The sequence below is a fragment of the Stegodyphus dumicola genome, chromosome X2 (assembly GCF_044657685.1).
Source record: "Stegodyphus dumicola isolate Sdum_Otavi_A_Nest chromosome X2, ASM4465768v1".
In the NCBI taxonomy this organism is placed as follows: domain Eukaryota; kingdom Metazoa; phylum Arthropoda; class Arachnida; order Araneae; family Eresidae; genus Stegodyphus; species Stegodyphus dumicola.
In genome coordinates this window covers 102066818-102090448 of record NC_140781.1, presented here as the reverse complement: position 1 = coordinate 102090448, position 23631 = coordinate 102066818, and the positions used below count along the sequence as shown (strand labels likewise).

The 23631-nt window shown below is 30.4% G+C and overlaps 1 protein-coding gene across 4 annotated transcripts in view; it reads right to left on the bottom strand.

The window, feature by feature from the left end:
• Positions 1-180: 180 nt before the first annotated feature.
• The window catches only part of LOC118194219 (protein kinase C-binding protein NELL1-like), a 153100-nt gene continuing 129649 nt past the window's right edge, over positions 181-23631 (bottom strand). For 3 of the 4 annotated variants that reach the window (XM_085810035.1, XM_085810034.1, XM_085810037.1), the window contains exons 10-19: positions 21817-21925; positions 21423-21542; positions 20026-20163; positions 19763-19885; positions 17355-17450; positions 17125-17262; positions 16841-16951; positions 15064-15311; positions 14179-14403; positions 181-3247 (exon numbers count right to left, since the gene is read on the bottom strand). In XM_085810035.1, coding sequence (XP_085666161.1) covers positions 2816-3247; positions 14179-14403; positions 15064-15311; positions 16841-16951; positions 17125-17262; positions 17355-17450; positions 19763-19885; positions 20026-20163; positions 21423-21542; positions 21817-21925 — 1740 coding nt within the window. In that variant the 3' untranslated portion in view covers positions 181-2815. Of the gene's footprint in view, positions 3248-3887; positions 3938-14178; positions 14404-15063; positions 15312-16840; positions 16952-17124; positions 17263-17354; positions 17451-19762; positions 19886-20025; positions 20164-21422; positions 21543-21816; positions 21926-23631 lie in introns of all 4 variants that reach the window. The other variant, XM_085810036.1, reaches the window with a different exon arrangement.

Sequence of the window (23631 nt, the reverse complement as noted above, 5' to 3'; positions counted from 1 at the left end):
ATTTATTGAATTTCTAAAGCAAAAAGTAATTTTGTACATTAAAATTACAATAATACTTCTGTTTTAATAAATACGTTCATAAACTATACAATTTTATTCACAGTATATACTATAAAATTAGGAATGTAGAAACTGCACTGCCATTTTTCTTATTTAAATCAATTTTACGCAAATAACAAATTGTATAAAAAGAAACAAGAACTTTTATTTACATGAAGCAACAATTTTAAGTTATTAGTACAGTTAGCAGTTTATATTTTTTTTTTCCTTAGGAAAAACGTGTTACACATTATGTTTGTAACAATATGGTAAAAGCAGACATAGACTATAAATAGCAATAATAAGCTTTCCTCTCAGGCAAAATACATTAAGTACAACACTGTATTGACTATTCACAAAGACTAGTCTACAAAAAGAAAAATGTCACTGGATCCCTCTTCAACAAAGTAATTTACACATGCATAACTCTTCCATGGGGAATAGATCTTTTCCTTAGAAAAATAATTCACGATATAGTTTTACCCTAGAGTAACTAAGGAAGATTGCACATATTTTGATAAAATTCAAGTATTTATAAGCATAACATTATTTCTAATTTTATAACACAAAAAAGGGTTAGTATCAAGGATACAAGAAATTAATTTGAAGCTTATTAATTAAAAGACTACATTCTTATCAAATGCTGAATATGTGATAGTAACAATACAAAACATAGCTACATGGATACATGAAATAACAGTACAAAGTATTTCAAATAAGCAAATATGAAATACACACATGTAAAGAAGGGTTTAAAATTTTACACTTCTCCCAAAATTTCAAAATGTATTGAAAATACATATTGCTAAAAATCAAGGGATTTAGATTTTTTATTACATGTCGTATATCATATTCAATGCCTGCAACATTTTTTAAAACAGCCCTAGAATATGTTAGTGATTGAAATGATTTTGATCAAAAATTATGTCTTACAAATTGTGCATTTAATTGAAGTATTTAACATTTTAAAACAGAAGTTAGCATAAAGTTTTTAAAGTTGCTCAAACTATACATTTTACAAAGGAACATTTTAACCAGCAAATGGCCTTAGCATTCGGTCATTTAATTTTTGCAACATTTTGTGGCCTCAGTATTCAATTATAAATTTCTTCATCAAACTGTACAAGTCCCATTGCGGGTATGTTTAAGCATACATATTAAGGACTCAATATTTACATTTCTGACATAATGTATATTAGAAATGAATGAAAATAATTTACAGAATTTTGAAATTCACAATATTATACTGCATTTTGAAAAGAAAGTGAAAATATTTATGCAAAATGACATTTTCTACCCTTAAAACACTTCCAACCTAATACTCAATTTATATTTCAATTTGTTAACATTTGCATTCTAACCAGTTTGTTTTGTAACTTTAAGATGGCATTATACATGACTTAATATATTTATTTTATTTAGAAAAGGCAAGTGCAAAAATGTCACAGAATATTTAGAGATTATAAGATCATATGCGGATAACAGCTTATGAATAAAACAGATAAAACAACAAAGAGCATTGAATAAAAACACTTATTAAGACCAAAATGAGCTACTCTAAAGATGTTTAAAGGGATAGCACCCTTTAAGAGGAAGACTTTTTGCTTAGGCCTGATCTCATAAAGCTGTAGTAGGTTATATTTGTGATCTACATTTTCTTTAAGGTCTACTGCTTTCTGTGTGGAACATTACATCTAGTTACATACTATTTTTGTGCTATTGAGAAGTAAGCTTTGACTATTGTCCATTTAATTTCATTACTCAAAGCAAAGCTGTGGAATGTAAGCACATAAACACCGAGTTTTTATAGGAACAGCAGCTACAAGCATTGAACTTCAGAGAAGATAATATTGATGCAATCTGGAGCTTGTTCTGAAGTACTGGAATGTAAATCAACTTATGACCGAATTTGTAACAGGGATCTTCATCACTTTTATCTACCAGGCACTACATACTTAAATGCATCTGTTTGGACCTGCTACATCTTTGGTACAACATAAAGAGTCGTAACAATACTTCGGTCACACAAAATGACTAGTCACCCTAACGACAACATTATGAAATAACAGTCCCAAACCTCGTTTAGGTGTTGTCAGATGTTAATGCAAAAACAAAGAAAAGTATACTCAAGAGTCCAGCTCTTGATTTCATAAGGGTGGAATTGGTGACCACACCTGGAAAATTCACAGTAGCCTAAGAGGCACACATTTTTTTTTTTGGACTAGGTCCCTGTACATAACATACTGTATGCAAAAAACTTCAGTAGTGTCAGTGTCTTATCACTCAACACATTTTATATTACATTTAAATTACATTTGAAATAAATTAAGGACATAACAAAATGCATGGAGGCAAGCAGTCAACATTTTATGTACAAATTATTTAATAAAAGTTTTTGCATGTGTGCTAATATGTATATATATAAAAACTCCCTGAAAGAAAAGTACATCTGTACGAAATATCAAAACATGTTGCCAATACCAATTTAAATTTTAAGATCAGCAGCTCTGGCTTATACCCAAAACAGAAAAACATATCTTGGGTACCTCTGAATGACACGAATAATTATTTAATGCAATAAGCCAGCACTGTACGGTCTGAGCATCCGCCCTGCAGATGTAGCAATTGATGGTGGTACATGGCAACTCTAAATAGCTGGAACTACTTCCATCAATGAAAAAGAAACTAGTTTTGAGTTTTAGTTAGCACTCTAGATACTGGCTCCATGAATGGTAATTGCCTATACCAGAAACTAATCAGAATAAAGTTTTATGTTTCAAACTCTAACAAAGTTGTTGGTTTTGTTTTCTTCTGAAGTAGGCAAAATGCCCGAGGCAGTAGCACCATTGACAACAGCACCTTCTAATACTGAAGTCAACTTTATATTATGAAAGGCAGGCATGAATTTCTCAATTACAAAGTGCCTTTCTCTTTCAATTCTTTTTTGCATGTTTTCCAAACCAGAGTAGTCCTTAATTGTTGGGAAGAGAAGTGATAATAATTTCCTTGATTTAGGCTTGGAAGAAACATCATTAGAGATGCTGGAATGATTGTAAGTTTTACTATCAGCCACCTCAGTGTTCTTCTTATGGCTATCATTAGATATATCAGAGTCATTGGCAGTGCTGTTACTTTGCAACAGCTCTGAAGTGACGAAATCATCACTATCATGGCAAGAACTGCTGTATTTGCAGCACAGATATCCATCCTGTTAAAAAAATGCAATAAATAAATTTTGAATCTAAATAACTACAGAAATTTAAAAGTGAAGCAACATGCGTAAAATACAATAGAAAAAGCAGAAAATTTAAGATAATACTTAAGTGCAACGACAGCTGTGAGTAAAGGATATATAAAATTTATAGAGCTTAGATAAATACTAATAGTATTTAAGAATTTACAGATTTCATTTAGAACATTAAGTTTTAAACAATGACCTTTAAATTTAAGAAAATTTATCCTCATTAAGCAACAAATTTCAGTTCCATTATAATGAAACATATGAATTTGTTTTCAAGACTTGAGAAATGATTCATAATTAGGACCCACTTATAACACTTAGAGAGATTCTCATTATTAGAATCCTCATACAATCAAAAAATTAATATACTTCAAATTTCACCATGCAAATAAAATTCCAGTGCAAAACATACATAAGCTGAATTAAATAACAAATTAACCATTCAAATATAATTCAAATATAATTCAAATATAATATTATAAAAAATACACATGTGAAAAAAAAAGGTGCACAACTTTAGGAAAAGAGAGGTAAAAGGAATCTAATTTATTAGAAATTTTAGAAAGGTGTGTGCAGCTATGCAGACAGTAATATTAAAAATGTTTACCGATGGAAACTATAACCCATATTGCTCACTGAATGTTGGCAGAATGGTACCTGTAATAGGATTGTTAGCATTGTAGGTGTCAATAGAACAAACATGCTTACAGTTAGAAACCTGTTAAATGTTAGTATATACTATCTCCTCCTCAAAACTTAATAAACTACAGTTAAAAGTAATAATTACATTTAGTCACATTAATGTAAGTAGTTAGGAATTAAGTAGTTAAAACACATGCAAGAGATATGATATCAATTAAGATTTAAAAAGAAAAATATTTAGCAGTCTACCAAAAATGCCATTATATGGAAGTTCTGCTATGGCCCTAGAATTCAGCAACAAAGTGTCAAATTTTGCTATTGACTAAATTTCCTGAGAATACATCCAGTTTTCATAAAATAAGACAACTTTCCTTTTGGAAAATTATACATCACTATCAAAATAAAAATTTCTTGACAAGCACAGATCTGAACATTAAGAAATACAAAATAAGAAGTTGTACAGTTTTGTGATGCTTATTTTAGGGGAATTCATCGCATGACTTCAAAGAATACACAAAAGAAATTTAAAGAAATGCTATTCATTTAATTAATATGCGAAAATACCTTCTTTTTAAAAACAAGTTTTCATTTGCATAAAAAATACAATCATATTTAATAGTTGGTATAATTCATGTTACATATTCATGTTTACCTATAAAACATTCAATAGAAAAACCATCTATCATTAACAATAGCTGACAGGTACTGACATTATAATAAGAAATCAAGTTTAATGCACTATTTATTCATGGTTTCAACTAACAGAATAAAGGGAAATTTAATAATTTTATTAAGAGGACATTAGAACTGCAATACCGAAATATGCAGAGCAAAGAATCTCATTGTAAAAAGGTTATTTACGTTTAACAACATGAAGGTTACATTCACAGCCTCCCCCCTTCCAATAAAAAAATGCAATTTCTGACAAACTGTCATTCTATATTTTAAGATTGCAGTTTGCCACGAGAATCGAGGAGGAGATAGACCATTACGGACAAACTTGCACCAAACATGTATTATGTAACTGTTGCTGCACTGCTGCACTACTGACACATGCTATAATAAATAGCAAGCATTTAATATGCAGTTTCGAAAATAATGCAACCAAAAAAAAGTTTTTAAAAGCACAACTTGACGAAAACTAAAATCTAAGGCATTCCGTATTTTGGTGCAAATTTGTTTATAAATTTAACATGCAAATCATCTAAAAAAACTTTTGTAAAAAGGAAACAAAGCATGAAAAGCATCAGTTTTTAAAAGCAAAGCAAATTTTTTTTTTTTTTTTTTTTTTTTTTTTTTTTTAAGAAAATACCTACAACTACATTCAAATTTAGATATTAATTAAAGCACAATCATTGCTAAAAGCATTAAAATCTGATGCACCAAAAATGCAATCATAATACATATAATAACACTACAAACTCCCTTTAAACAGAAATTTTAGAAAGAAACACTAATATTTCTTCTTAAAAATCATATATATATATATGTAATGATATTTTTAAAGCAATTGATTAAATTAAATTCTATTAATATTGCTTAATAATGTGTTGGCGATTCTCTACCTAAATTGCATCCCTGTTCCTAAATTTTGGCGAAATCCTTTCTTTAGTATAAAATACATTAACCTATTGGCGCCCGCCAAATCGCCAAACTCATAAATCTGTCATATTACATAAAGTCCTTAAGAACACTCCTGATGAGAAGATAGCATCACCTCGTGATTTCAATTAATATCGCTGATTGGATGACCCTCGTGACGCACACATATGTATAAATAGGGCTTCTGCTCAAGGTACGAGGAGAACGCTTACGAGATGGATGCTAAAATAAATCTACCACTTTATATTCCAAAATTTGTCTCATTCCTGTTGCCCCGGCTGCACAAAACAAATAATGTCTGAGAAATTACATTTCATATATATATATATATATATATAGAGAGAGAGAGAGAGAGAGAGTATGTGTATGTGAGAGAGATAGGTATCCCTTTTATTCAACTACTTACGGAGTACAGCACTCTAGAATACTTAAAATCTTTGAAGCAGGAACATACACTTAAAAATCTACAAATGTATTGTCGCAACCAGAAAGCATAAACACACTACATATCACTTGAAGAAATTAGAACACGCAATGGCATATGCGTACTAGTATGGTAAATACAAACACAATATTGCATTTACATAGGAGAAAAATTACAACAAAGCTAAAAGAGAGGATCATGCACTGAAGCATGGACTTTGTTTATAAATTAAGAAGTCTGACAGATGGATCTTTGAAAAGTGGGAGATATCTATATAGCTTTAAAAGTTCCTCATACTATAGGAGTTTTACGACTCACAATACTTCAATTAAAATTTCTTGACAAATGACATAGAAACTAATACTATTTTCTTACATCGTGCGAATGGAATTTAGTTATATGTAAATTAACAGAGCTTATAAAAAACATTTTTACTATTTTTAAAAATACTGAAAATACTTGAGATATTTTATGCATATAGTTTTTGTAATTGAAAATTTACAGTACATCAACAGGAATAAATTTTAAATTACAAAACAGATTTTCCAATTCTGAATGAATTTCTTAAAATTTACAAGATGTTTTTCCAAATTATGAAGATATTTAAAACATTTCGTGGCTATAATACAATAAAGTAAGTTACCGAAAACCAACAGTTCAAGCAGATGGCAGAACATACTATGCAGTAATGAAGTTTTGTCTTTTTCACATATAAGAACTTAAAAATTTAGAAGTATGGGCAAATAGCATGATTGCATGGCCCTTTAACTCTTTATACCTGTCATACTTAAAACACTGTATAGAAGGGAATCGTCACTTCCCAAGAAAACAAAATTCCTGTGATGAATTATCTGCTTACATACTCCAAGCAGGATACTTTAACTTTCAGACCAGCATTATTGATGCTACAAATATTCTAAGACACATATGAAGATGGAAATCAGGAATTGGGCTCACCGATTACTTAACCCTCTGAGGGAGAATGTACTGACTGAGAAATATTCATAGATGTCTGCCTTTCTTTGATAAAACAATGGGAGGTAGTATTGAATAAAAAAGACATCTGCTTAAATGATTGCATGTGTTTGCATTGAAAATAGAATTCAACAGAAAAAGATAGGAATTCTGTTAAGGCTGAGGGGGCAATTACAAAATGAGATTTGTATGCAAAGGTAAATCCTTCAAAGCCCTTCCTTTGACAAATTCTAATGTGCTCTCTAGAAATGAGGGGCATAGTATGAAAAGAATTTCTCTGAGTGAGTCAGGTTTTTGCACTCTTCCACTAAGTTTGATCAATTCTCCTTCCTGTGGTTATGATGTGACAGTATGTTGTTCAAACAGATCACATGCTACTGAATACAGAATATGTAGTTTGCTTTAATTCAATACATTATTGTTGATATCTGTAACAGTCATGAGCCTGTTTAGTTTGACTCCAAGTTTTGTTGATTATTCACCGTGTAATCTAAACACACAGAAAAAAAATTAATGTTAAAAATAAAATAAAATAGGATGCTTTGCAAAGGGGATAAAAGTGTCAGATTAGTGCCTTTCACAAAAAATTTTATGGAAAAAATAGATTGATTAATTGATCAAAAACAAAAACAAACAAAAACGGGGGGGGGGGGAGCCTACAACAACAATAAATGTGAAGAAACAATGAAACTAGTGATAAGTAACACATTCAATTGAATGACTAATTTTATTCTGTACCTTTATTACATTAATTTCCAAAATCAGTAAGTAATAATCACTTACAAATGCAGGCTGGAAATATTTTTCAATTTTCACTATGCTTCATTTAAATCAATATGTGATAAAACTAAATCAGTAAATCCCACTTGGTAACAGAATGAATTAAAAAATTTGAAGCTTGGTTGCAAATTTCTATCCTAAAGAGACATTCTGGACATGACTGAAACCCCTTTCTAGAATAAAACTAAAACTAAAACAACAACAACAACAACAACAAAAATAATAATAATAATAATAATAATAATAATAATGCGTTTTAAAGTGAAAAGGTACTGGAGATAAACCTTAAAAGATAGATTGACAAATATTGTGCTACAACATGACAAAAATGATTCTGAAAAATCGCTTGTATGAAGGAAGGCCAAAAAGTCAGATTTTAACAGTATAAAAATCATTAAACACAAAACGGGAAGCCAGCACAGTGGAACATAGCGGGGAGTCAAAAGTCAACCAAGATGACTTCTCAAAATTGTGGTAAAATAGCTGAAATGATTCTGAGGTCAATATGTAAAAAAATTAAAAAGTTTTATTGTTCAAGAACATTATTATATTTCATGCAAACATTATTATAAAAAAAATTTAGAATAATGTTCTGCCAGACTAAAACATTCAAATGACTACTACTACTACCTATTTTATCAAAACTTTTCATTAAACCATGTGGTCTGAAATTGGCAAGTCTGTTAATGTTTTAAAAGCAGCTTGTTGATATTAAATTTAAAATGCCTTCACAAATAATATGCAAAAACATTCCCAAAAAGCAAGATTTGCCAACATTAATAAATACCAATGATAATGATGACAAATACAACTAAAGTAATAAATATATGTCTTCTTTAGTTGATACTTTACATACCACATTTGAAAAGTTATGCATGGAAGATTCAAATTTCAAAATAGGAAATATTATAAAGGAAAATTAAGTGAAGATGCTGACATCAAAGAAGACAACAGAAACTGACAAAGCAAATGGGGCTCTAAATTACCATAGTAAAGATGTACTGAAATATACCAAGTTCCTTAAAAATTGTTCCTTAAACCATAAAAACTTGTGAACTCATTATAATAAAGAAGCTAAGAATTCATCTTGAAAAAACTGCAAAAGCAGGTATATAAAAATAAAACTGTTTGACAGATTATTTTTAATTATGTAATGGTATATATCTGTCCTGGTATAGTCTGACTGCAGTAAGTTGGCATATGAGCTTAGACACTCATTTTTAAGAAGGTGCTACTTGGTTAGGAATGCAAAAACTGATGATGCTCACTGACCATACTTTTCCATTTACTTCAAATGATTCTTTTGATTACAACTGTTATACTTACAAATGATTATAACTTTATCATCAGTTTCAAATTATAATTTCTAACCAAAAAACCGGAGTGCCAAATCAGGAAAAGACTATGGTTATGTTATTATGGAAACACCATTTGAAGAATGGAATTCATTGAAACCATGAGACTCAAACACTTTCTCAGAGCCAAACAACACATTTTCTTTATTTCTCACTTCATTTGCGAATTTCTTAGCTTATTATTTTAAAATGTCCACTCCCCTAGTCAATTACATAGTTGTGTTATTTTGTTTCCATGATATTAAATTAATTTTAAAATCTACATGCAAGACAAACACAATTCATATACAGCTCCCTGATGAATGAAAACCTTGGTTCTAAAAGCTTTAGCCAATGAGAAATTTGACTGATTTGCAGAAATTTTTATTACTACATTACAGTTATAAAAACATTGTTCTGTCTGTAATTGTAGTGCCAGTTGAACTCAAATCTCTAGTGCCTTGAGCAACCATTTTCCTGGCAACATTAGGAGACATCAGTTTCTGAATTTAATCTTTAGCAAGAAGTTATATGATGTACCCGAGCAGCAGAAGCATTTCCCCGTTTTATACAACAATTTCACTATGACTGTTGCAGCTAACATTTGGATGTTAGTGCTACTTTTACGAAAAGAAACTGATTGCAGTGCATGTGCTAATGCAAATGATTGCTTTTTTATTCTTTACTTCCAGCACTAAAAATTTCCAGCCCCCCTTTTAATTATGCATGTTTTCAAAATCCAATCGTTTTAGATTTGTCTTATTTGTTGTTCTCTTTCCCTCAATATCCCTGTTGACATTTTCAATTACCAGAATTATTTAAATTATTAGTATTTTCCCCAGTGGAATATTTATAGCTCTTCTCAATAACAAACATCTGCATACATATTTTGGTGTCACTATACTTGCTAGTTGGATATAGGCAAGATTTTTTTAGAATACCAAAAAGCCCTTGTTGTAAAAAAGGTCTACCATGATTTCATTGTTTTTGCTTAATACGGTTCTATCATGATTTCACTCTTCTTGGCTTCTGGAGAAGGGTGTTAGAAAGTTTTTGTTCATGATTTCACTCTTTTTGGTTTATCGAGAAGTATGTAAAAAAGTTTTTGCTCAGACCGCCAAAATATAGTATGATCAGCCCTGGTTGGTATCATATTGAATTTCTGAAAAAGGTTAAATTGAAGCATGCTGTGTTTGTGTGGGAAGTGACATGGACAGTGTTCTCAGACAGTTTGCTCACTAAGTACCTGACCACATGTGGAAGCGTGAATGCTGACTGTTACTATGAAACACTGTAAAAGTTGCAATGAGCTATTCAAATCAAGTGACAAGGTGCAGTTAGTGTTGCACTGTCTTACTGTGTGATGATGCTGAAACACCTGTGGCCTGTCACACATATGAATTATGGCTTGTCACCCACATGGCATGTCACGCACTTGGCTTGCCAAATATGTGTAGTCTGCCAAGGATTATTTGAACATCCACCATATTAGCCTTACCTCTCTTCCAGTGATTTTCATGTTTTCCTTATTTTATCTTCATTTTCATCTGGTCATTCCAACTGAAGAAATTCTTGCCTATCCAACTTTTCAAAGTGACAGAGCTGTGTTACAAATCAATTCTGACACTAAGCAGCAGAATTTTACAATACAGGCATCCAAAAATTGGTCCCATGGTATGACAGATGCCTTAAAATTCCAGAGAGGATTATGATGAAAAATTATTCAATAACTGCTGTATCTATTGCCATAAATCTTTTCATGCTATTTATTTATATTCTGCAAATGACCTCCAGAAAACAACTTTTTGGATGCTCCTCCTATTATTTAAAGGGTGTTTGAAGGCAAGAAGGCAAAGCATCATGTATAATGGATTGTATAAACATAACCATAAACATCAGTACCATAGACTAAACAGACACTACTGAGTACACTGAAATGCATGGATACAATCAATTCCACAACACAACATATGTGAATCAGACTTATCCTATATCCCTGAACAACTTATTTAACTTTATTCAGTTAAAGGAAGATAATTCTGCTAGTGGTATACTGAATAGCTAGTGGTACACTGAAGCAAATATAAAGTGATAAATATAACTTTTCGAGATATAAACTGACAAAAGCATGTATACTATATTCACATATTAAATCTAAAATTAAATAACATATTACAAACTTTAAAACTATTTCAAAATATAACTTAAATTTGTGCTTCTAAATAGTTATCATATTCAAAAGCACTGCAAATTGTCTTGACTTTTCAATACAGCTATCATTCCACTGCAACAAGCAGTAAATTGGTCCCCAATAGATAAGAGTATACAAAACCTATTTTACTCAGAAACCGCTCATTATAACAACGATTCACTGTATTATATCTTGGACATTTTGAGTTAATCAATTCATTATCACTACTGTTGTATTCCCCAACTTGACAACATATATAGAACTACCATTATTATTTTTGGTTTGGTTTATTTGATTATGGCAAAGCACTTAAGGGTTATCTGCCTAAGGGAAGGGATGCCTTCACGGAGGTCTTTCTAAGGGAAACTGGCTTGTATACAAGTTACACATGGGGAAAAACACCATGCAGCCAACTTGTTTGCTAGGATTTGAAACCCAGACCAAACTACTAGGGCTTAGTGACTTTACCACTCAGCCAACTTTTAGAAAAAGTAAGAATTGTTATCATTACTGCAAAAAATTTCTATTTAATTCAGTTTTCACTTTCAGCTTACAAAACTTCATCAATGGCATATTTATTTAAAAATATATAATAATATTAATATTATATATAACATTCTTATATAAATAAAATAGTTATTTAAAATGCAACATAATACATATGGAAAAAACAGGCCTATGCACAGTTTTGTTAATCAAGGGAATACTATTAATTCGTATACCAGTATCAAACCACTGACCAACAGTTAATTTCCTTGAATATGTTTCTCCAATTTTGTTCAAAACTGAGTATAATTAATTAAGATACTAATAACTGACTTAAGTACTTAAAGTACAAAGAGTGTCTTTAAAACCTGAAATGCAGCTTAACTCTAAAACTACTATGCATTTTCATAATTTGTAAAAATATTCAAAAATCTAAAGCCTGCACAGATGCTCTCCTCCTCCCCAGCATTGCCACTTGATGGTTTTTGAATCATAGCCATAAAGGAAAATGTCAAATATAGGCCATTTTCCAGATTATAAACACATTTTGTTGATTGAAAAAGCACAATTCATAAATATGGATGAAACCTATACAACAGATGCTATCCAATTAATAGATGAAATCGCAGTATGAAAATAAAACTGTTAATTCAGGAATAATATGTTTTCAAAAGTATTAGTGCTGGAAATGTGATTATAATGAGTACAGTTATTGCTGTGAGAAAATTATTGGAATCTTTTTGGATAAAAAGTAATCTAACACCAACAGGCAAACAGCAAACCATTGCATGTTGAAACATTCCCTTTACGAACTGTTGAAATACCTTATACTAATACTTTCATAAATGCACTATTAAGGATAAATTACTAGTATTTTAACCTGCTTTAGTCTTTAAGGAGATTAAAATAAAGTTTATTGTTCTTGTATTTGATGTAATGTTAGTGTTTTCCTGTCACGCTCTGATTGAAAATTATGAATCCTGTTTAACTCTTTGTACATTTCTTTCTTTTACTCCAGTTAAAGAAAGCAATTTAACAAATTTTACATGGTATTGATAGGAAACTTAATATGCACATAAAATAAATATAAATACATGCACACGTTTATGTTAGATGAATGTACATAAAAATGAGGAAAGTTTTTCTTTCCCTCTCTTTTTTTTTTTTTTTTTTTTTTTTTGTAAATTCACAAAATAAGCTAAAATAGTGGATCATGTATTAAATACATGCATTCCAATTATAAATTGGAAGGGATGACAAAGCAAACCTTCCAGAACTGATGATACCAGTATCTAAGCTATTTAAATTAAAGAGAATCATTTAAAACAGCACATATTCCGATTTAGAGAATGGTATTTACAACAAAAGTTTAATGAGAATAATTATTAGTAAAATTTCAAATGTAAATAAAAAGAAATAAAACATGGTTTCTTCATAACTAATGCACTGAATTAATTATACTCGGTCCTAAGTGATGAACTCTAATGCATAAAACTGACATTGCCAATTTTTGAACATAACTAAAATTTGAAATGCATTGATTTACAATTCTGAATGCAACATGAAAAATGCAATGTGCAAATATGTACACATTTGAAATGTAAACTTAAAAATGTAAGTAAATCACTTCAGTGTTTCTAATGCTATTACCAATCATTACTCTGTTGTGTTGTCACTTATCTTACTTGTCTGACATAATCAAAGCAAATCCACAAATTTTATCATGGCAAGGATAGCAGGATTGCATCTGTCACTGGTATGAGCTTGAGCAGAGGACAGTATATAGATAACAGTATGATGTTGCCTATCTCTGCCCCAATTTTGATGGACAGCCCCCTGGGAGATGGTATAAGGGTCTCCTCCAATCCTCTTTTCCTACCACCAAATTATTTGAGTCGACATTCGGCTCGCCATGTATTCCTATGCCACACAGGTACACAGAAATTATACACTTACACACATTTATGCTCTTTTTATCTTGGGATTCAAATGTATGCCCAAGGAATGATACAGAAGACAGGAGCACTAACAACTACACTGATCAGGACAGGTCATTGCTTTGTAAAAAGCTCATTAAAACTGATTCAAAATGATGCACTGTATTTTATGACTGATGTTGTTCCATGCAGATTACATGGAAAAGTTTCTTTATTTCAGTTTGGTGGCAGTACAGCATACTAGTAAATGGGTACATAACATATATGCAAGATTGTGCTTATAATCATTTATATTGCAAGCTGAACAGACAAAGAAACACTATTACAACAGCTACACTCCATCATTTTAACATTATAAATCTATTTGATTACTTTAATATAAGCAGAGAAAACAAATTCAAATTAAAAGGATCCCCAATTTATTACATTAAACTCTTTGAAAATATTTTTATGTATACTCTGTTGAGCATTTCAAATATTACATCAAAGCCTATTTATTAAATAATCAATTTAAATTTCTGACTTACTTGACAATGGCAAGAGGAGCATGGATCTTGTATTAAAGGAACTTTCTCTCCAGGTTTATAAACCAAGCCATTATACGCACATCCTCTGAGTTGGCTGTAAGTGCTGTTATAAACAAGGGAACAAGGATCACTGGAACAACGTGGGCAGCAATCTCCAGAATTTTGTATAGGATTTTCACATGTGATAGGTGGACATTCTAAATCCCAACAATCAATTTCTCCATGCTTAGAAAGAGAAAGTCTAACATTATCAATGAGAAAAGTTTAACTATTAAAATTCAATTACAAATTAAAGAAAATCATTTAAAACTGTACATATTCTAATTTAAACAATGGTATTTAGTAGTAAATAATGTCCTGCAAAGCAGATATGTTTCATTTGCAGCCTCTGCTAGCAAATAAGTTTAACACAAGAAGTAGCTGCACATAAACATAAGTACAGGACTAGCCATTCCAATGCATGAATCGGGCAGAAAATTTCAAGCATTCAATAATGACATAAAAATCTGCTACTAGAAATTTATTCTGCCTTTTTTACTTCTGTGTTTTCCCTCCTTTTTAATAGTCACACTGAACTAGATATTAAAAAAAGACAGATCGAAAAGGCTATAGCACTTTTCTGATTATGGAATAATCCCTGTTCAGTAACAAGATATACAACATAAGAATTATATTGTCAATCCTGCTTGATAACAATATATTTACTGCTTAATTTATTTAATCCAAAAATTTTTATTACAACCCAAAAATTAATATTTGAGATTACAACAATTTCTTATAAAATGATAAATTTCATTTTATAACTTTACATGTCTTAAATGAAATAGCATTACCCTTTTGTTTTGCTTCAAACAAAGAAAAAAATATTGACATTTAATATATTACCAGGCATTCACATGTTTGGCACTGATAAATCCATTGATCACCATTGCGAAATGATTTTGGAACTTCCTGATGTTGACAAACTGACGAATGATCACAGTGAGGACAACATTCAAGATCTGTATTGCGTTTTGTGCAATCACACTCAATAGGCTGACATATAACAACTCCATCTACACAACGACACCTAGTACAAGAGTCACTGGACCACACTTCTCCACTTAAACGCTGCTGCCCATAATGAAGACAATCTGAAATTATTCAAAAGAATAATGTCAAATTATGCATATGCTGTTAATGGAAAATAAATTGATATTTTTCTTAGACATTTCCATAGTTCAGTATACTATTAGATATGCTCAAAATAGTTGAGAAAGATCAACCAGGAATATGAAGTTGCACGATACATTAATGTGCAACATGTAAACATTAAAACTAATAAAAACTAACAAATTAAAACTACATATATAGGTAAACATTACACAGATTTGAGTAGTTATATAGCATTTCTGCACCAAAATGTACAATTCTAAAAATTAGATATGACAGAGGGAAATAAAAATAAATAAGTAATAATTAAAGTGCAACATAATGTAACGAGAAGGATAAAAATTTAATAAAATATTAAACTAATGATAAAAAATTAAGTAACAAAATAAAATACCACACATGTTATTTGGGGCTCTGGCTGGAGTTATTTCACCAAAAATTAAGAAATAGCTCAGCCGGCTTCTAGCTGAATTTGTCTTGAATATACAGCATAATGTAATACTTCATGGAAACAAAAAAAAAAAAGTTTTCCAGCACAAAAATGAAAAAAGGTAAAGTGATTAAAGCATCATTAATGAGAATAAAGAGAATGTTAGAAATAGTGCGAGAGTATGGAAGAAAATTTTAATGGAAAAGTGCAGCTTCAAACTTCCTGACTGCAGTACCCTACTGATATATTCTAGCTGTCAAACAGAACGTGAGGGCAGAAAAAATTTCTCCTGAATTCTATCCAATAACATGAAAACAAACATAAGGTTCCATGCAAGTCATAATTTTTGCCCCCACATTGGATTACATCATTAAAAAATCTGCAGGAGATCTAGTCTAGTGGAGAAGTGTACTGTTGGATGTCATAACCAGGATGATAACTTAGTTTTTTTTCGAGGGGGGGGGAATTACCCACTTTCATTAATTCACTGAACTTTCTGATGAATAAGCCTTTAGAGGCTTTTCTTTCCATAAAAAATCCTGAATTGTTTGTTCTAAGAAATACAGGTACACTTGAGAAGTTAGAATCGATTTTTAAAGCTTATTTATTATTAAAATAAAATTTGTCTGCGTAAATTTCAAGTACCTTACTAAAAAAAAAAAAAAAAAAAAAAAACCTGCAGCCCTTTTATTTAGGACTTCAGTGCACTCTGGCTAGAACTACGATTCCTCTCAAAAAACTGAAAGTAATGGAACCAGGCTCTGGCAAAATTTAAGTTATGTCTATGTGCATAACTATCACACCTTATTCTGATCTGGGAGGCTTTCAGATATTAAGTTTATTATACAAGCTTTAATCTAAGCTAATTTAGCTAAGATATTGTCTACTGCATAATATTTAAAAAATAAAAAGGAAAGGAATCCCAGAAAAATAGCTATGCAGCCAGCCAATTTTGCCACAAACAGAAATCTGACAAAATAACAGTTTTAACTACTAGATCAGAGGTAGATTGTTTCCTCAATATAGTTACAGTGAAAAATATAAAGCATGCAAATAGGGGGAAATAAAAACAAATCTTACTTAAAGAACAGGAACTATTATCCAGGCATTCACAATGGTAACTACCTTCTTCATTAACACATAAAGCTGATAAATCACAAGTATGGCTTCCAGTGAGACATTCATCAATATCTAGAATAATATATTTCACTTGCATGAAATTAAAATATTTACTGTTGAACAAATAATTTTTAGAATCAACAGTTAGCATTCTTATTCAAATTAACAACTGTTAATTTCTAGACAAATACAGAAAATCAAGCAGTATTTCATCAAAGTAAAATATTGAACTGAAAACTAATTACCTTGGCAAAAGGCTCCAAGATTGTCTTCTGGATGGCTTTCAAAGCCCTGCCTACACTGACAGTAATACCATCCTGGCATATTGACGCACTGCGAATTAGGATGACACATATGAAGACCAAGGGAACATTCATCAATATCTATGTAATTTAAGGGAAAAAACTGAGCTTATAAATACATACATGAAATACACTAATTAAAAACTGAAATAGATTTCTTTTACAAATTTTACCTGTTTCACAATTTAATCCAGTGTATCCATGTAGACAAGAACATGTTTCAGGTGCAACACACTGACCACCATTCAGACAGGTGTTCACACATACAGCTACAAAATAATAATAATAAAAAAAAATGATATTTATATATGATTGTTGACTATTAAAGAACAGTTTAATCTACATAATTGCATATAAGTACTTTTGATGAAAATAGTTTAAACCCTGGCCTATATATATATTTAAGAGAAAAATTTTGCCAAGTTTTTTTTTCAAGACTCAAAAGATCAAAATAAGTTATGATGTAACAACCATTTAAAATTTTATACTAAGTTCCAAAATTTAAAATTATTCCTAAGTTCCAAAAGTATGTTAGTATGTTCCCTTTCACAAAATCGCTGTTGTGATCACTAAAATTCTAAAGAGTGTAAAATTGCATTGTTACTAAGTCTGCAAATTTCACAGCACAGTACATTTATTTGCATGAATCACATACAGAAAATGTAGTACATTAAAAATAAAATCATTTCTAATAAAAATGTTGGTCACTCTTATATAATGCCACTAAATCAGTGATACTTGAAATAAATTAGGCAAAATTACTTGAATATCCAAATCTGTGTTCATTTTCAAAGTTATTGCTTTCTTAATTTGGGGGATGCATTGGTCTCCTAGGGAGAATGCATATATTTATTCTATATTCAGAGCCATTTTAACATGCAAAGTGGCCTGGGCATGTTTGTGCCTCGATAACACTGGGTTCAGCAATATTTAAACTTCCGTAAATAATTAAGCAACTTCCGTTCGCAAAAAATTATTTTGATAAATGTTGCTAATGCTCATTTTTATTTAATTCAGTAATATTTATAATATAGTAAAACTAGTTTATCTGCATTAATAAAAACAAACGCGACAGAAAAAAGCTTAATTTTTTTAGCATTTAACATTTATAAGATCTATATGTAATTTCACTATGATTCATCCATTCTAATAAATTAAACACAACACGTCAACTATTAAATTTTGATTTTTCTAATAATGATCTAAATTTCCAATTCATTTAAGAGTAAAAAAATTATCTTTTCCCTTTACAATTGATGCTAGCAGCACTGAACTAAGATAAATCATACAGGTGTAGATGAATTTCCGAGTATGAATTCGATTTGCATTCCATTAATTGATTTTAGAATGCAATCGGTTTTTGAATCTCTCACTCCAATAAAGTCATGCGCTATGAATCCAGCATTTTCTAAAAAAAGTTTTTTAAACATTAAATATTCATCATATATTCATGGACTACACATTACTCAACCTGCTTATACTAAGAACTTTTGTATTCATTACTCACTTTGCTCTTCTCAGATTTTGGAGTTTTAAGACCTTTAGGTATATCCATTATTGAATGTTAAAATATATTTGTACAGCAAAGTAGCCCTTTCCTCCACAAATAGAAATACCAGCAATTTTTAGAATACATATGGATGAAAATTAAATACAAAGATTTAAATGTTACTGACAATACTGTCAATGATTTGCACAGTAATCTGTGTATTTGTTAATATTTTCCTTTTAATTTTGGCAACATTTCAAATTAAAACAAATATTTACTCCTGAAATCGAGAAAAGATACCCCATATTGAATTTATCAGTACCATGGATCATTTGAGCCCATTTAGCCCAAAAGACAAAGAGGATCTTGTCCACAATTAATATACCAAAGTTCCTTCTCCCATTCTTCAAATCTCTCTTCTTTCCCAGTTCAAAGTCTAAATCGCCATTATTGGTATTTTATATATTGCGCACTTTACTCATTACTTACTACTTTAATTCGTCTAATTGTCAGCTGATTAAACTGTCTAACAGTTGACAGTTCAAGTTAAACATAATACTGGCTCCAATATTTTGTTATTTTTAGAACTAGAACTTGTACATAATGCAAGAGTTTAGGAAAACAAAGTTTTATACGTCACCATTCATGTAAAAACAGAATAATAAAAGAGTCCAAAAATTTAACAATGAAATAAACACATGATATACAGACAGACTGCACAAAAGTAGCAGCTTTTTCACTAAATCATTGTATTGCTAACAGTGGAAACTTGGAAATTCCTAAGGAAATTAAGCTACACAAAAATTTCACTTCACTAACAGCTTTATCATCACTGAGGCTACTAATGGACATGCACAGGTCAGCTGTTTATTTGGAAATGCAGAAATCACTAAATGTCACCAAACAAATTTGACAATTTTGTGAAAGCTTAAAATCTAGGGTTAGATAATGTAAAATAACTTTTAAGTAAAACTAAGAAATAATATGGATTTAAAAATATGCAAATCAATTTTTTAAATTTATAGATAGAACATTTCATTTTATTCACACTGAATATACTCTATTAGGGATCTGGAAGAAAAAGTTTCTTACGTTCACAGGCATAACCATCTCCAGAATAGCCATCAAAGCACTGGCAAGTATAACTTCCAGCAGTATTTATACAAAGAGCATTTTCATGACAGTCATGTTCACCAGAACTGCATTCATCATTTTCTAAAAAAATTGAAAAGTGAACATGTAAAAATGCCAAAATGAGAAAAAGGCATTTTCAGTTACTTTTTAAAGCAATGCATCAGATTTTTCAAGTGACACATTTTACACTAAATATATATACTATATAATTATTTTCTTACCAACACAATTATATTTATCAACTCGTTTATATCCAGGAAGACATTCACAAACATAATCTCCACGTAGATTCACGCATACAGTGTTTTCTCGGCAATGATGACCATCATGTCCACCTTCCCTTTGGCACTCATTTATGTCTGAAAACACAGGATATTTAAAGTGCATGAAAAACTTGAAACAAAATAATGAAATATACATTATTTACTAACATAAAAGTAAATAACATGCAATTATAGCATGAATAAAATTGAATGGATAAAAAGTAGGCAAAAAACATTATGATGTATCTTCCAGGAAAGCGTTAACAAAATTTAATGCACTAAGTGCAAAAAAACTTTAAAAAAATCAATTGGCAGATTTCTGATTCTAGTCTTAACATTTCAAAGGGTTCATTAGTAAAATTTCAAAAAATTAAAAATATTAGGAAACTTAAATCATAACATAAAAAATAAATAAATAAATAAATAAAACTGCAATCCATTCTTGTTATGAAGAACTTGATTCTTGATCTCATTTAAAATAAGTTGTTCAAAATGGCAAAACAAAATAAGGGGGAAAGCCATGATATTACTTTAACTTAACACCACATATAGATTCATGCATTTTTAATAAAGAAAAGAACCATTCCCAAAAATGATGGGCATTTATTTCAATGGATGGATTGCAATAAAATTTTTGCCTCCACTGACTATGCTCTACTTTGCTAGGACAAAAAATCCACTAACTAAAAACAATAGACATCTCGAACAAATTTCCTTCGAGATATTGATTAAAAAAAGAGAACCTGTAATCTGAAGTTTTCAGATTGCAGTGTAACAGCCAAAAAGGCGAGTTCACTATCTTTAGAAACTTAAAAATATAAAGTACACAATTCTCTTTTTAAACAAAAATAGCTACTACTATTGCTAAAATAGAAAGCTAAATATCTCCTCTTAAATAAAACAAATTCAAAGAATCTTCCATTAAAAAAGTTCTGACATTTCCTTTTTTCATTCAGTTTTGTTTTGAAAGGAAAAACACTTTAAAAAAGTACACTACCGTTTGAATCAAAATTTTAAAAATGTCTAAAGCAAATAACATTCTGTACATTACTACAAAATTTCATCACCACTTTTAGATTTAATTTTAGGTGTATGCAATAAGAGTGCATGAGAAGTAAAGCTTGAAATTTTGCAATCAACATTTAGAGTGTTATAGCTAATGACTGAACCAATTTAGCTATCAGTGCATGCTATTTATGATGTTAATGTTCAATGACTGTTTAAAATTAAAGTGACATTAACTTAAAAGATGCAATATAATTTTGATAAGAAATCCAACAAAGAGATTTATAACTTATACAAAATAAAATAGTAGTTAGAACATGCTTTCAATGATTTTTTAAATTGCTTATTACCTTCACATTGTGTGCCATCTCCCTGAAAACCATTATTGCATTGGCACATATACTGTGTTCTTAAATTGATACATTTTGCATCTTCATGGCAATCATGACCTTTACTACAAAAATCAACACCTAAAGAGGCAAGATGATATATAGTTAATTTAAATTCAAATTAAATGGAAAAAATGATTTTAGAGAAGCAAGTAAAATGAATTCCAAGCTTCACAATATCTAAAAATTTTAGCAATTTTACACAACTCGCAAATACTTTAACATGTAAAACATTAACCACTGAAACCGATTTCTGCATATTGCATATCAAAGAATATTATATAAGCAAATTAAAATAAACTAAGATGCATAACAATATAAGTTAGGTTTGAGAAAATTATGTGAACAGTAATACCTGGGCAAAACAGACAACATTCACCAGGAACACGAAACTGCTGTTCTTCAGGGCATGTAAGATTAGGACAAGTTTCATTATCAATTCGCCAACAATGCATACTACCATTCTATGAAAAAGTAAAAAATATTTAGAATATAAGCAAATGAAAAGTCCTTATATTTTCTACTTGATAAAAAGTACACCAGGAAACTACTACAAATTTTAAAAATTTAGGAGCAATTTGCAAGCATTTCTAAAAACTAGTATTTCCTAGTATCTAATATACAAAAATACACTGGCTATTTATAAAACTTAAATATAACAATTAGTTGGAGAGAAGGTAATATCTGGAACAAAAGCAACAAAAAAAAAAAAAAAAAAAAAAAATATTTGCCATGAGGAATACAAATAAGCCCAAAATTTCATTTCCGCGATTAACCACAATCAATTTACAGGATTTTAATAGCTGATAGATGTCTTCCAGTAGAAAAGAAACAGCTTAATACGCCGACTGCCTTGAGGTCACCGGTGACCGGCATTCGACTTGGCTACAGTGCCGTGGGTGCCACCAGTGACCGGTGATGCAACCAGTAGTAAAATACATAAAGTAAATATCAATACTGATAATTTTTTAATAGTACCATTGTTACTATAATGGTTCGAAGAATAATAAATCATAAAAATTTAAATTATTAGCCTTGGAAGGTCGCCGGTGACCCCCCAACACGAAAAATATGAGATTATATATCTCACATTATCTTCTGTAGATAATATTTCAACATAATATACATTGCAAAATAAAAATTTTAAGTTGGCGTCATGGGCTAACCACGTAAAATGCATGAGGCAGTCAATGTGTTAAACAGAATGAAGTGAGCAAGTGTGCTTAATACCATCTTTATCATCAAACAGTTATCCATCCGGTAAACACGGGAAAACCACAGACACACCCATGCAGTTAAACCCATTCACCAAGATTTGAATCAAGGTCGAACTGCTAATGTCCAAGAATCAAATGTACCCTTTGTAACTAAGCAATGCTTATCATTAAAACTGAACAGGAGGGCATACGGAGGGGTTGATACTGAATCTTTATAATCAGAGCAGTTGCACTCGCATTTCATACAGTCAGTAGATTTCAAAATAAAATCATAACTATTTGCCTGTCGCTGTTCATAATTAGGAACATTATTTAATAAATTATTTAAATACATTATTTTTCAGAGATTTTACACTGGAAGGACATTTAAAATTTAATAGCAAGTTTTCTTGAAAAAATCACTGTCTCACAACAGCACATGAAAGGACACTGCAATAATTAGTTAACTGAATTATTACTAATTAAAATGGATTTTAAAATATTTGTTACAATGAAAAAGAATACTTATTTGTAAGTATACTCCTATATTTGTTCAGATTTTTTTTAATTTCTTACACTATCTATTTTCTTTTAATTTTTTCTTCCTTTCTATTATTGTTCGATTTCTTTTAATTTTTCTCTCAGGTAATTATCAGTTGCGTAGCTAGGATGGGGCAAGGGGGGACGTCTGTCCCCAGGCGCAGCATCCAGGCAGCGCCAAATTGATGCTACGAAATTTTTTAATAAAATGTTTTCCATTCTTGGCACACAGAAAGGGCGCAAATTCTTCATTTGTCCCCGGGTGCTGGAATCCTAGCTATGCCACTGATGATTATAACATTCTAGAGATTAAATTTATAAATGTGCAATAAAATTTAACTAATGCAGGAGTATGTTTAACCTAGATGTAATGTTCCCCAGCTGAAAAATAATTTCCTATGATAAAAATTTTCTCTCACAATAGTAGATTTCTC